This window comes from Nuphar pumila, chromosome 15, assembly GCF_984573655.1.
Source record: "Nuphar pumila chromosome 15, dmNupPumi1.hap1.1, whole genome shotgun sequence".
Classification (NCBI taxonomy): Eukaryota; Viridiplantae; Streptophyta; class Magnoliopsida; order Nymphaeales; family Nymphaeaceae; genus Nuphar; species Nuphar pumila.
The window spans coordinates 2,115,033-2,128,789 of NC_143263.1; the positions used below are offsets into that span (position 1 = coordinate 2,115,033).

At 36.7% G+C, this 13,757-nt stretch overlaps 1 protein-coding gene across 1 annotated transcript; it reads right to left on the reverse strand.

Moving 5' to 3' along the window:
* Positions 1-1,322: 1,322 nt before the first annotated feature.
* Positions 1,323-8,865, reverse strand: LOC149814105 (putative protein S-acyltransferase 4). The gene is made up of 6 exons (XM_089989592.1): positions 8,576-8,865; positions 7,571-7,750; positions 5,987-6,295; positions 3,595-3,822; positions 2,429-2,866; positions 1,323-1,646 (listed from the first exon to the last, which is right to left on the reverse strand). Exons 1-5 carry the CDS (start codon positions 8,618-8,620, stop codon positions 2,432-2,434), a joined length of 1,197 nt encoding a protein of 398 aa, XP_089845718.1. The 5' UTR covers positions 8,621-8,865; the 3' UTR covers positions 1,323-1,646; positions 2,429-2,431.
* Positions 8,866-13,757: the final 4,892 nt, after the last annotated feature.

The window sequence follows — 13,757 nt, forward strand, 5'->3', positions numbered from 1 at the left end:
TGTTGATATTTGCCGATGACACTATGGTGGGCCCCAATGATCTTCAATTGGAAATCAGTGTGCCCGGTTCAACTGGAACAGAGAGTGAAAAACGGTGGTCTACAAACATGATGCTGTTAGCAGGAAAACTGAATCCAATAGTTCCAAACCACTATTTCAATAATAGGGGCCCATAGTTTGTTTCCTGTCATGTTTTTTTTTTTTTTGCTTTCCTTCCCACGCTTTTCACCAACGTGCATCCCCCACACCAAATCCTTTTGAGGCTTCCTTTGGCTGTATTATCCATCACATTTAATTTGGACTTGCAACAATGTGCAGATGGTTTTGTTCTTTTTTGTATGTATAAAAATCATATCGATTGATGGTTTTTCTTTTTCATGGTTGATTTCCTACAAGCAGCTCATGGTTAACACAAGAAAACAAAAACAAATAATGATAAAAAAAAAAATAGAATGGATGGTTTTCCATGGTAAATGGAGAAAATCTACCGTATGGTGTTTTTTTTTTTTTTTTATACTCAAGTTTTAACTACAGACCCAACTTTTAACACAAGGTTTTGTTTTTTTGACAATAGTCAAATAACCGACCTTGGGTTTATCCTGTCTTAAATGCAACGGTGGGAAAGGTTTAAGAGAACTCCAAAAGTCCTATTTTTATACTTATTTGTTAAAATTAGGTGCTTGTCATGAAGGCTTGAACTTCTATCCGCTCATCCTTAGACGTAATTTCCTTATGCAGTCTCAATTTTTAACTGATATTACATGTCAGGTACACCTTTTCTGAATTTCCTGACACAGACCAAGGTTGTTTTTTGACAAAGGTTTCAACGGTTCGGGTTTGGTTCCAAACCGGGTGAGACCAAACCCAAATTTGATGTAAAATGCTGGTATCCTAATCGGACCTACCATAAGAGAAACCATACCTAAACCCTATAAGGATTACATGAAGCAGACTCGGCCTATAACACTTACCACTCCAGTGACCACCGATGATCACTTTTCAAACAGTCTCAAGTTATGCGTTGATTTCCACTGGTACAGTTGGATTTAGTTCATGCTTTCTCATTCTCAAAGTGCTCCTACTACATGCTCTCCCAATCCATGCTGTGAAGGTTTAACGCCTTCGATTCGCTATTTTCTAAAAAATGCTCTATATTAAAATGATTGCGTTGTCCAACGAAAACGCAGTAACTTCACTGCAGTTAATCACCCGGTTGTAAGTCCGGGCAAATTTACTAGTACTGTGTACTTGGAAATAGTATTGTTTTTTTTTTTGCTCCATTGCTTTTACAAAAGTGGTAGGAAATAAATCATACAATTCAACAGTACAAAATTAGTAACTTGAAAATTCATAAGCAAATATCCACACAGACAGCCAACTATTAATTAGCAAAGACATCATTTGATTTTTTTTTTGTATAAACAACAGCCTTGAGCTTGGGATTTCACCTCAACAAAATCTATAAGAACCATTTTAGCTACTTCTTGAGCAGTCACATGGTGGATATACCAAGAACATGAAAGCTTTACATATGATAGGATGAAGCATTGCAGGAAACGCCTCTCTAGGATCAAATGCTGATGCCTGTGTGCAATAGTGGTTGGGGACAACCACCATCCACGATGTAGAATCTAAGAGGGTATCAACTGTAACAAAAAACCAAACAAAAATTGAAGGATAAGAAAAGCCTGACTTTTAGAACATCACTACTCAATACACAGGCACATACTTGGCCTTGCGTGTGCTGGGCCTGGCATTCAGTAATTTTGAAGAATGGAAGGAGCAGCATTGTAGGTAAAGACACAATAACATGTCTTAGGATTGGATTTTGAACTGGATCAGCCATGTCTAGATCAATACCCAAGCTAGATCCTTTTTGTATGGTCGATAATAGTGTCATCACTGGTGCTTTTTTTTTCCATGAAGGACGGGGAAGCCACCCCAGAGGTGTGTAAACCCGAGTGCACCCCTCGACCCCAGGGAGCCATCAGCTTATGCAAGGGAGATAACACCCGAGGGAATCGCACCCCAACTGCCTTACTAACAGCTGAAGTCCGTTCCAACTAGGCTAACCCCTCGGGTCCGCTAGTGCGTTAATGTTCACTTCTTTCCTTTAGTTAGAAGTTCCAAAACTACCAGCACTGAGACATGCCTGTGATATTGATTTGTTTTTTCTTTTTTTGGTTAGGCCAAGGGAAAACCCTCCCATCACCTACTGCACATTGGCAGGCCTTCAATTAGTAAAACCCTTGAGGTGCCCCTCTGCCCATCAGGGAATACACTCAGCTCAGCTTCGACCTTGCAGCAAGGGATGCTCCCTGTGGGTTTCGAACTTGTGATATCTCTTCAGCTTGGTGACATTCACAAGTCAGCTCGAGCCCTTGTAGGCATGACATTGATATTTGAATTGCATTGGATGGTACTTTACCTTTCATGGTTGTATGTTGATACTATGATGATTTGCATCAGTTTTCACTTCATCTGTTTCACCAGCCTCAAGAGTTCCTTCCGCCACAGGGAGAACAAACATATCAAATGCATGATCTGGATCACAGTCCCTACTCTTCAGGTTGTCATCGACGCTGTCGTAATCCAGACCTTGCAGAATTTCAGGAAGTTGCATATCACCAGCAAATCCTCCTTTTTTGTTGCCAAACTCTATATTCGCATTTGCCTTTGAACTAATGATGTCACCCCTCATACTCGGAGTTACAGCTTCCATAGGCTCCTCTGTCACCATTGATAGAAAATTGTTCAGTGAAGGCGGGATCCGTGACAAAAATACATCTATGAAGTTCTTCAGGACCCCCAGGTTATATGGATTTTCCTTTTTATCATACCGATAACGAAAATTCTCATAAGTAGTCTGCAACATGGTAAATGAATCATGGTTTCAGTACTAAAGAATTTTAAGATAAAATTGATGCCATAAATTATTTGATGACTATCACAGGCATAATAAATCATCAGCTATAAAAATATATGGTCAAATATATAGATAGAAACTAAAAATATTATGCTACACAAACGTATACAATTAAAAAATGAACGTGTTAAACATATACCGATTTTTTTCGAATAAGATTCAGGTGGGGGATATGGCCCCCTTCCTTTCATTGATAAAAATATGATTACATCATATTTACACCCCAAAGGTGTTAAACATATACCTTATCAAACTAAGATAATACGAGACAATGTCAAATGATTTAGTTTAGTATGAACTGTCAGATGGTATATGATAGTTTGGGATTTTTTAGGCAAGGGAAAATCTAGAGCTGGAAAATTTTGCTTTTTTCAGAAAACATTGGGAAAATCTTGGAAAAAAAATAAAGAAATATTAGAAACCTTGTAAAAATGAAAAAATTATGATGTAATATAAGAATAAATTGTGATATATTCAAAATAAGTGACATTTTAAAATTCTTGCAATGTAATTGCTATTTTCATATCATGTGAGTTTCTTGCAAGAATATAAAATATCAACAATATTCGTGACTGGTTTTAAATGTTCACTTCTGCGTTTTTTATTTTCCATTGGTCTGACCATTCTTGGTACCATAAACGCATGGAGGATCAATGACAGAAGGTCACCTGATTTGTGCTCATCAGATAGAGATGGAGGATGGTAAGTCCACCAACAAACCAGACTCCTATAAAGCAGTAAACAATAAGCACCACTGATGGTATCTCTTTGGCCATAGCCTTCCAGATGCTACTGTTTGATCTTTGTACAAGGATATTCACCCAAGAAAAGGTAAAGACATATATGCACAAAAGAGTTGTGGATGAAATGAACATGAAGAAGAATCGATAGTTACGCTGCAACAAAGATAATGAACATATGTTTGGTTAAAATGTTGAATTTTGATGGTTTCCAGAATCAACGCTGCATATAAGGACCATCATAACATAGAATAAGATAAAACATTCAGATCACCACGCAGAAGAAACTGAATGAAGAAAAGGATATGCTAGATGAATGAAACACATTACATGAAAAGATGGTCATCTGGACTGTAAAGTTCAAAGAGTTTGTGTGCAACTAATTAGATAACTACAGAAGGCCAAAAACTTTGATGAAGATAGTCCACATCAGAGAAAAATTACTAGATTCTTAGATATTACTGTGGCATACTACAGTGCTGTTACTTGAATATGGGAGCAAATGCAGCCAAAGATACATTGTTCGCATCTCATGCTTAACATTTTTAAGGAAAAACACCAGCGAGCAAATTAGATAGCTTAATCGGTCTATCCCAACTGGGCACTTCTTAAGCTGCATTTTTTTTATGACGAGGAACCCACGCAGAAGTGAGGAAAACCCCGGGTGGGGCCCTGTGACCACCGTGCCTTGCGTGGCTCCGCGACCACAGTGCCTTACGTGGCCCGCCTCTGAAAGCTTCGGACACACCCGTGCACCAGTGGGGTTTGATCCGGTGCCTTCATCTCAGAACCCTCATAACCATTCCCATTGGCCAACCCCCGCGGTGGTTCTTAAGCTGCATTTTCAGATGATGGAGACATACAAGTTTCCAGGAAAAGTTCATCTTTTCCTCAACAGATCAATCTTCATGAATTTAACTGAGAATAGACAATCCGGACAACCTATTTGAGGCTGCTGGGTTGTATCTTCTACTTTTTGTGTAGTTAGAAATCAGTTTGTATGCAATTTCACATTATAAAAATAAGGAGTTAGGAAGTTATTCAAATTTTAGGCTTCTATTCTCTACTGTTATCAATAATTAAAGATACTGGATGGTTTTCTTGGTTCATTCTTGCCTATAAAAATAAGAACTAAAATCAAAACTAGGACAGCTTACAACTGTTTAAAATTGAAAGTTGGTATTCGTATAAAACAGAGCAGATAATATTTAACCAAATGAAGAAAACATGCCAAAGGACTACTTTCAAGAAAACAAGCAACTGAACTGAAATAGTGATGTACAGCAGATAGAGGAAGAGCCCTTTAGAAGAAGGGTTTCAGCCAGGCACAGATGCCTTGTAGTATATATTCTGCCTATGCTGCCTGTTAGTTACTAAAATTAACTCCTCATTTGCTTTTGTAGAAATGAACAGGGTGACGAAATATATGTAAAATGTTCTAATAACATGTACAGGATAGGTCCTCTAGGCAGCAGTGAGACATCCCCCAAATGGACATGTTGAAACAGATGGTTCTTATGGGTAACCATGTATTCTTGTCACCACTCAGATCGCACCTTCATGAGGTGGCAAAAGTTATTTTACTATGACAACTTGTTATACGGCCTGTGGCATGGATTTCTAGTTCATACATATTTCAACTGGACTTCCTAATTGAGCAACTCAACACATGCATGAATTTATTCCACAAATTCTTACCGGAAAACTTTGAGCTTCATGAAGCACTTTTCACGATCTCTCCAACACACAGTTTGTTACTTGGCCTGCTATAGCTTTTGAGACAGAACACTCAGATTATTCATTGGAAACCAACTAAAGTTATGCATGCCTTTCCTTTGGTTTTTATAACTAGCTGTCTACAAAAATGCTCATTGAGTTAAATGTTGAAACATTGTGATATTATGGAACTATAAAATTGTCAAAAGGATCTTTGTTGCTATATCCAAGGTCAACGAAAGTATTTCTTAATCAATAGATTGACCCACTTATGATTTCATAAAGTAATTTGCTCCTTGAAAACATATTTTATGCGATTAGCTCATATTAAGATTTAAGAAACACATAATTAGTACCTACAAGTATTAAAAAGGTGCATGCACTATGTACTTTACAATCATTATTTCAATGCCTAAAGAACTAAAACATCAGGACTCCAGATTTGATTGGCCTAAACCATGCTGGTAATTTTTAATATACATAGCTTCACACTTTATCTACACACATTTGTTGGCATAGTCAGAGAATAATCAAAATAACCATGGCTCATGCAAGATGGCATCTCATAAAATCTCAAGGACTAAGTCATGGTATACTAACTTACTAGCCCAATGCACTGACCAACCCAGGGGCAATGATGATCAAATCTTTGCACACAGTTGTTGCAAATTGAGCAATGAGAGGCACGGGGAGGCCGATAAAGCATACATGTATCACAGTATTTGACCTTTACTATAACGCCATTGACTATGACATCCTTAGTTCGTGGTAATGTTATATGTGGAGTTCTTTCGTTCACCCATTCCATTGATGCAGTCGCAACATCAAAACCTTCTTCCACCTCAGGAGGCCGTGTGTTCCTAGGCATGATACCAGGATCTCTACCAGATGTCATGATGAGAAATAACAAATCCTGCATATCAATCAAGATGTTCGTATATCACATTATTGTAGGCATTTGATCTTGCAGTCAACGACCTAAACAAATACTGAGTAGGAAAACACCCTTTAAGATGGGATAGCATCCATTTGGAACGTAAACAGCATAAAAATGAAAATGACAAATGCAGGATTTGTAAGTAAAAAGAAACATAACCCCTAATCTACCAAATTTATTAAAAAAATATGTTCAGGTACTGAATTTAAGCACATCTCACTGAAAAACGTTCCATTGCATCTGGAATTGTATTTAAATACTTGAGAGACAAGAAAGTAATAAGAGCTTAAAGCATGCCCTTTATCCCAAGGCTCAGGAGATACTAAAGATCAGATCTCACAACCTTGGATTCATAATGAAAGGATGTGCTTTACAACAATCACTTCAAACAAGCTTTCTATCTCTCAATAATGAGGTCTAAGGTCGCTTACGAAATTTTCTCAATAATGAGATCTTGTGGTCAAATGCACACATTACTCAAAGGTGGGCATGCGAGTAGGTGTGCATGGATCAGTGTTTGCACTTATGCGCATGTGTGTGTGAATTCACGAGAGACAGAGAGAGATTACCAGGGTAATCAGGTAATGTGCTGAATTTTTTCCATGGGTTCTCATTTGTGGTCAAGCAAGCAAATGAAGAGTAAAAAAAGTACGGGTATCATGAATGCTTGTGAAAATTAAACATTCCCTGACATTTCTCCACACTTCTTTTTCTATAAATTCTTATGAATATTTCTCATTTGTGATTAAGCAATCAAAAAATGAGTAAAAAATAGTGTGGGTTGATAAATGTTTTTACGCTCATTGCTATTCCTCCACACATCTTTTTTCTTATAAATTCTTATGAATATTTCATCTTTTGTCGTTATATGTTTAGAATATCTTCTGTGTGAATAAACCAAAACACCATCTTTAGAGCAAAATCTGGACTTACTTCTATGCACCTAATATGAGAACATGAGGTTGCCAAACATGGGTGAATTTCATAGATTTGTATGGGGACCAATAACATCAGAATTCAAAGGCTTCTAACCTAGCACTAGAATAGGTTCCGTGTTAATGTTTCTTCTGGATCCTTGACAATGTCTAATTGATCACATTTTGACACCAAAATAAGTAAAAATAGATGCATGCTTACAAAGAGAGCCATGCTTGTGTTCATTACAAAATTCTGCAGTATAAGAAAAATGTAGAATGGCAGAGAAAACGTTCCCTGACTCTTTACCTGTAAGTAGTCAAAAGAATCACTTACCCACACAGTGAGGAATACTGACACAATCAGTATAGGGTAACCAAGATGTGGTGAGCGTTGGATGATCTTAGTAGCCACTTGAGAACAAAATATTACAGCAGGAGCCAAGATCAAGAAAGTAGTCAGAAGAATTGACCCGGCATCCGGACCAAATATCAGCCTGCCTCCACAGTAGAACCTCTGAAAGAGCACAAAATGACATCCAATTATTGGCCTATGTAACAAATATCAAGTTCAATTTTCTGAACAATGAAATTATGTAGGAATCCTACCCATATTTTCAAGATGTTATTGCATAGCATATACTAACAGAGGGTAATGAGTAGTACTACAAAATCAAATGCATCTGAAAATAATGCTAGTTAGCATAAAGTTATTAAAGAAACTAAGTGCTTTGTGCAAATAATGTGAGCATTTTGAAGGAAATTTGAGCAATTGAATATCTAATTGCAATCGAGTTTACATCACCAAAAACAGGGCATGGCCGAATCTTCAATCGTCATATAGTATTTGTGTAAAGAAAAAGGGAAAAGAATGCACAATTGAGACAACTAAGCTCAGAGATCAAGAAAAATGGTCCTGTTACACCAAATCTTGACAATATTAAACACATGAAAGGAAAAGGAAATCTGGCATCCGATTGTGAATGATCCAACAAAGATCGAATACTCAATAATGATAATCGTGGTCAAATCGATAATAGAACTGAAAAGTAACAAATTAAACCGCAACTGTATATAAAAATATGTCTTAGCACATGAATACCCAATTGGGATTCAGTGTTAATTCCTTCTGTAAAAGAACATATCAGATCAATCAATAAGAAAAAGCCTTTACATGGCAAACAAAAAACAATGGATGAATTATAGAAATCTTATGAAGAAAGGTTACATTGTGTTAATTCCTTCTTAAAGAACAAATCAGATCAATCAATGCCAACAAATATTTTCATGGCAAAAAAGAATATAGTGGATGAATTCTAGAAATCTCATGGAGAAAGCTTACATTGTTCCCCTTCCAAACTTGGTAAAGCCTCTTGGATGTTGACATTCTGGTTGGTAATTATCAGACCTCTAGGTCTATCCAAAGCAGATTCTATCTAGGGAGGGGGAGGGATCAAGCCCGATCACAGCTAGACATGGTGGTTGCGGTGGATCAAAGTTGGGGTCGTTGCCAAGTGGGATCTCCTTTCATCAGGTAGATTGAGCAGGAACACGTTCGCTTTCTCTCTCTAGCTGTTCCTGCTCATCTGCGGATCAAACCATGCACGTCCCCTTACCGGCCAACCCCTCCAACCCCTTTCTCTCTCTAAAACAAGGGGAGAAAGAGTAGCCACCACGACGTAGAATAGAAACCAACGAAAACCATCCGCACGTGGAAGGTCTGATGACGTCGCGTAAGCTTTTTGGTAGTCCTCCCTCTCACACAAGATAAACCAATCAGCCTCCAACACGTTTCTTCCTGTTGTCTCACAGATCACAAAGGAATATTTTGGACTCTTCACGTTAGAATGATTGATGACATTTTTTTTTTGTCTGTAGGCTGTCAAGGGGTTCGGTTTGTATTTGGTTTCCGACCCGACCCGAACACAAATTCTTTGGTACTCAAACCTGATCAGAGTAAATGCGGACCGTGTTTGGGTCATGATTTTTAACGGGTACCCACCATGTTTAGCTATGATCGGGTTCGATCCCTCACTCCCTACAGAGAATCTGCTATGGATAAATTTCTAAAACTGTACAATTCTGGGTTTGAGATTTTATTTTCATGACCTAACAAAACACGAACCCAATTATTAGTTATATGTGTGAATTCAGGTCAACCATGACCCGATCCATTCACCGCCCTACCTTCAACAGTCGTTTTTTGTGTGTTTTAAATGGAAGAATCCTCACTCAAACCGGGTCACTTAATGGGCCCACCCCCACCCCATCCGAGGTGAACCCCAAGTGAGGTTAACAATATCGAAGACAGACCACCAGTTAAAAATTGAGAGTCGAATCTGAAACGAAGAGGTCAACACCTTCTCCCCAGGCTCGCTACCACTCAGGCGACCCGGGCAAGTGTTCAACAGGCATCCTTTGGACAATTTGCATCAAGGATTTTGAAGGCATTTGAATGTCTGACCTAATCAAAATCCATCTATTCAGTTTTGGTAATGAAGGTGTCATCTGATTGACAATCGATTTTCAGTTCTGTTTGGAGTTTTGCTTTCAAATTTGAATTCCAATTGCTACAGAAAAAAAATCTGAATTGAAATTAGATTAACGTCTGCCCCAAGGGGGATTGGCATAGTAGGGTGGGGCCTTGGCGGCTAGACGGGCAGTCAAGGTCTGATTCTCATGGGCATCGGCCCTGTGGGCAAGCTAACGCATATCATAGGTCCCGGAGGCAAGGGTCTTAGTCTCGGAGTTTTACGTTGTCCGGCACGACGACACTAGGTATGGCAGGCTGAGCCAGCGTGACCAGGTCTTCGTGCCGTGTGGAGTTTGTTCAGGTTATAAATCTAAAAAAAAAAATCAATTAACATCTGATTATGGTTACTGTCTAGAGTCATAATCAATTGGCTATTTAAGTTAATTAGATCCAAATTTGGCAATGGCCTTCCCATCCTCCCTTCCTGATTAAGCCATATCCATATATGTAGTAGGATTATGTAATAACCACAACAATTCAAATCCAACTCATTCGATTCAAATCTCTTTAGGGTTATCCCCTAACTCTATTTATTAAAAGAAAAAAACTGTTGGATTTTGAATCTATCAAAAAACTAAATAAATCATTAATCTTGTCCGCGCTAAATCATCGAAAAGAACAAACAAAAACCAAATCTTGATGCGGAAGCATACCTGAATCCATTAGTGCTTCGGTAGATATGTGACGGGTATGAGCTTTCAGAGCCTTTGTACGTGGCTTTGCCTTCTTCTCTGAACCTAATAAGAGAGGGCCAATTTTCTCTTGATGGTGATGAAAATCCTGAAGAGAATAACCACTATGTATAATTTGGAGACCATAACCTAATTTTAACCTCCTTAACGTCTATTTTCAATTTAGCCCATTATAAAATTAAAAATTAATAGATAAGGGCATATCAGGTCTCTACACATAATAAGACCATACTATATGAGATATCATATGGCCCAACAATATAAGATCACATTATACGGGTCTGCACCTTAGACAACATATAATGTATTATTAAGCATATGTAGGGCCACAATTTTTTCTAACAATCTCTCACTTGGGCCACATATGTCACCTTATAATCACGCATTATAACCTTATGATCTCAAAACTCTGTCTTATCAAACAATATCTCTAACAATCTGGTTAATTGATTATGTCAAAATAGAACCAAAGCGGTCTTTATTACAAATATTGTAATTGGACCCATCAATGTCCACGTATATTGACATAACCAAATGACATAAATCAAATATAGATGTAAAGCATAGAAATTACATGTGATGTGATCCAAACATGCTTATTTTCAACTGGTCATTCCTTATTCTTTAGTGAAATCACAACAAATGAGTACAAAATAAAACTGAAACCTGAACTTTATACTAAAGCAGTAAAATGAAACTTTATTATATCATAGAACATCCAAATACAAACTTTCACTAAACTAACATATCATTAAATGATAAAACACCCATTCGAACAGTATGATCGTAAAAGACCTTTGGTGGTAAACCTTTGGTAAGCAAATCTGCAATCATGGAGTTTGTGCCAATATGTTCTATCGATAACTGATCATTTTGCACTCTTTCTTTAACAACAAGGAACTTGATGTCAATATGCTTTCACTTCGATGAGCTTATGTTGTTGTTGGAACATAGTACTACCGAATTATTGTCACAAAATAACTTTAGCGGTCTTTCAACATTATCCAAAATCTACAACCCGGTGACAAAGTTACGTAACTATATTACATGATTGGATGCCTCATAACATGTTACAAACTCTGCTACCATAGTGAAAGAAACAATGAGTGTCTACTTGGTACTCCTCCAAGAAATAGCTTTCTTGACCAACAGAAAAATATAACCTGACCTAGATCTGCAAATGTTTTGGTATCCAGCAAAGCTAGAATCAGAATACTCAATGATCTCCAACTGATCTGACTTTCTGTATATGAGCATGTAACCTTTTATTCTTTGTAAGTGCTGTATAATTTATTTGATTGTTTTTCAATGATCCATACCTGGGTTACTAAGATATATGTCTAACATCCCAACAATGTATGTTATATTCGGATGTGTACACATTGGAGCATACATAAGACTTCCCACAACAAATACATAGAGAATCTGTTTCATATCCTTAACTTCAAACTAGTGTTTAGGGCATTGAGTGAGACTAAACTTGTCTTCCTTAGCAATAAGGGTGTCACCTGATTTATAATCCTTCATGCCAAATCTGTCCAAAATCCTTTTGATATAGATCTTTTGAGATAATTCAAGAATACTCCGAGAACGATCTTGATGTATCTAAATCCTTAATATAAAAGAAGCGTCACCAAGATCTTTTATTTCAATTTTTTTTGTCAGAAATCTCTTGGTTTTGTGTAATATGACTATATCATTATTGATAAGTAATATGTCATTGACATATAAAACCAAAAAATATATTTACCCCCACTGGACTTATGGTGTATGCATTCATCAACCACATTCATCTCAAAACCAAATGAGAGGATAACTTGATGAAATTTATGATACCATTGACAGAAAGCTTGCTTAAGTCTATAGATGATTTTTTTTAATTTGTAAACTATTTCCTTTGCATTGTCTGCGATAAAATATTCTAATTGCACCATATATAAATCATAATGAGCTACAAGTATCATCATAATTCTAAAAGAGTTTTTCGTAGAAATTGGAGAAAAAGTCTTTGCATGGTCAATGTCTACCCTTTAAGTAAACCCTTTTGTAACAAGATGTGCCTTATATCTTTTCACATTACCCGTTGAATCTTTTTTTGTTTTAGATATTCATTTACAACCAACAGGTTTTACACATTCAAGTAATGGGATAATATCTCATACGTCATTGTCTTTCATAGATTTAATCTCCTAATACATTGTATCAATCTACTTTTGAGAGTTAGAAATCTTTATAGCTTGATGAAAGTTGATTGGATAATCTTTTCTTAAGTCAATATCACTCTCATGTTCTTGTAGAAATACAATATAATCATCTGAGATTGCTATTCTCCTCTCTCTAATGGATTTCCTTAATGACACTTGTTCTTGAGTTACTTGAGGTGTTTCTTAAAATTGTTGAGTTTGTACTCTAAGAGTAAAAGCTTGATTTTAAATAAGAAGATCTAAAGCATTGTCTTGTTTTGGATTTGTAAAAACATAGAAATCTGATCATTGTCAACCACAATTATAGGAAGAGAAACAAATTCTTCCTCAAAAGCAATATTTTTTACCTTATCACTCTCCCCAAATACAACATCCTCAAAGAAACAAGTGTTTTTCGTCTAGAAAAAACTTATTCACAAAGTCATAAAATTTATAATGCTTGGATCTTTCAGAATACCCAACAAAATAGCAGTTAACCGTTCTTTAAACCAGTTTATTTTTATGTGTCCTGTATGGCTTAGCCTCAGCTGAACATTCCCAAATATAAAAATGTTTCATAGTAAGATTTTTGTCTGTCCACATTTCATATGGGGTCTAGGTCACTATTTTAGCTGATATCATATTCAATACATAAGTTATAGTTTTTAATTCCTCTCCCCAGAGAGACTCTGGTAAGGTAAAATGAGAAATCATACTTCTTACTATATCCTTTAAGGTCATGTTTCATCTCTCAGCAATATCATTTATTATATAAGTGTCTGTCATGGTATACTGAGAGATGATACCACATTCCTTTAGAAATTTAACAAAGTGCCCTGACGTTGTTCACCTGATCCATTATATCTACCATAGTATTGACCACCCCGGTTAGATCTAATGCCCTAAATCATTTTGCCAAGTTGGTTTTTAACTTCAGCCTTAAATGATTTGAACATATCTAAGGACTGAAGGACTGAGACTTTTCATGAATTAAATACAGGTACCCATAATGAGAATAGTCGTCTATAAACATAATAAAATATCGTTGATCATTTCAAGAAGTCGTAGGGAATGACCCACAAATGTCTGTATGAATTAGTTCTAAGACATTTGCTC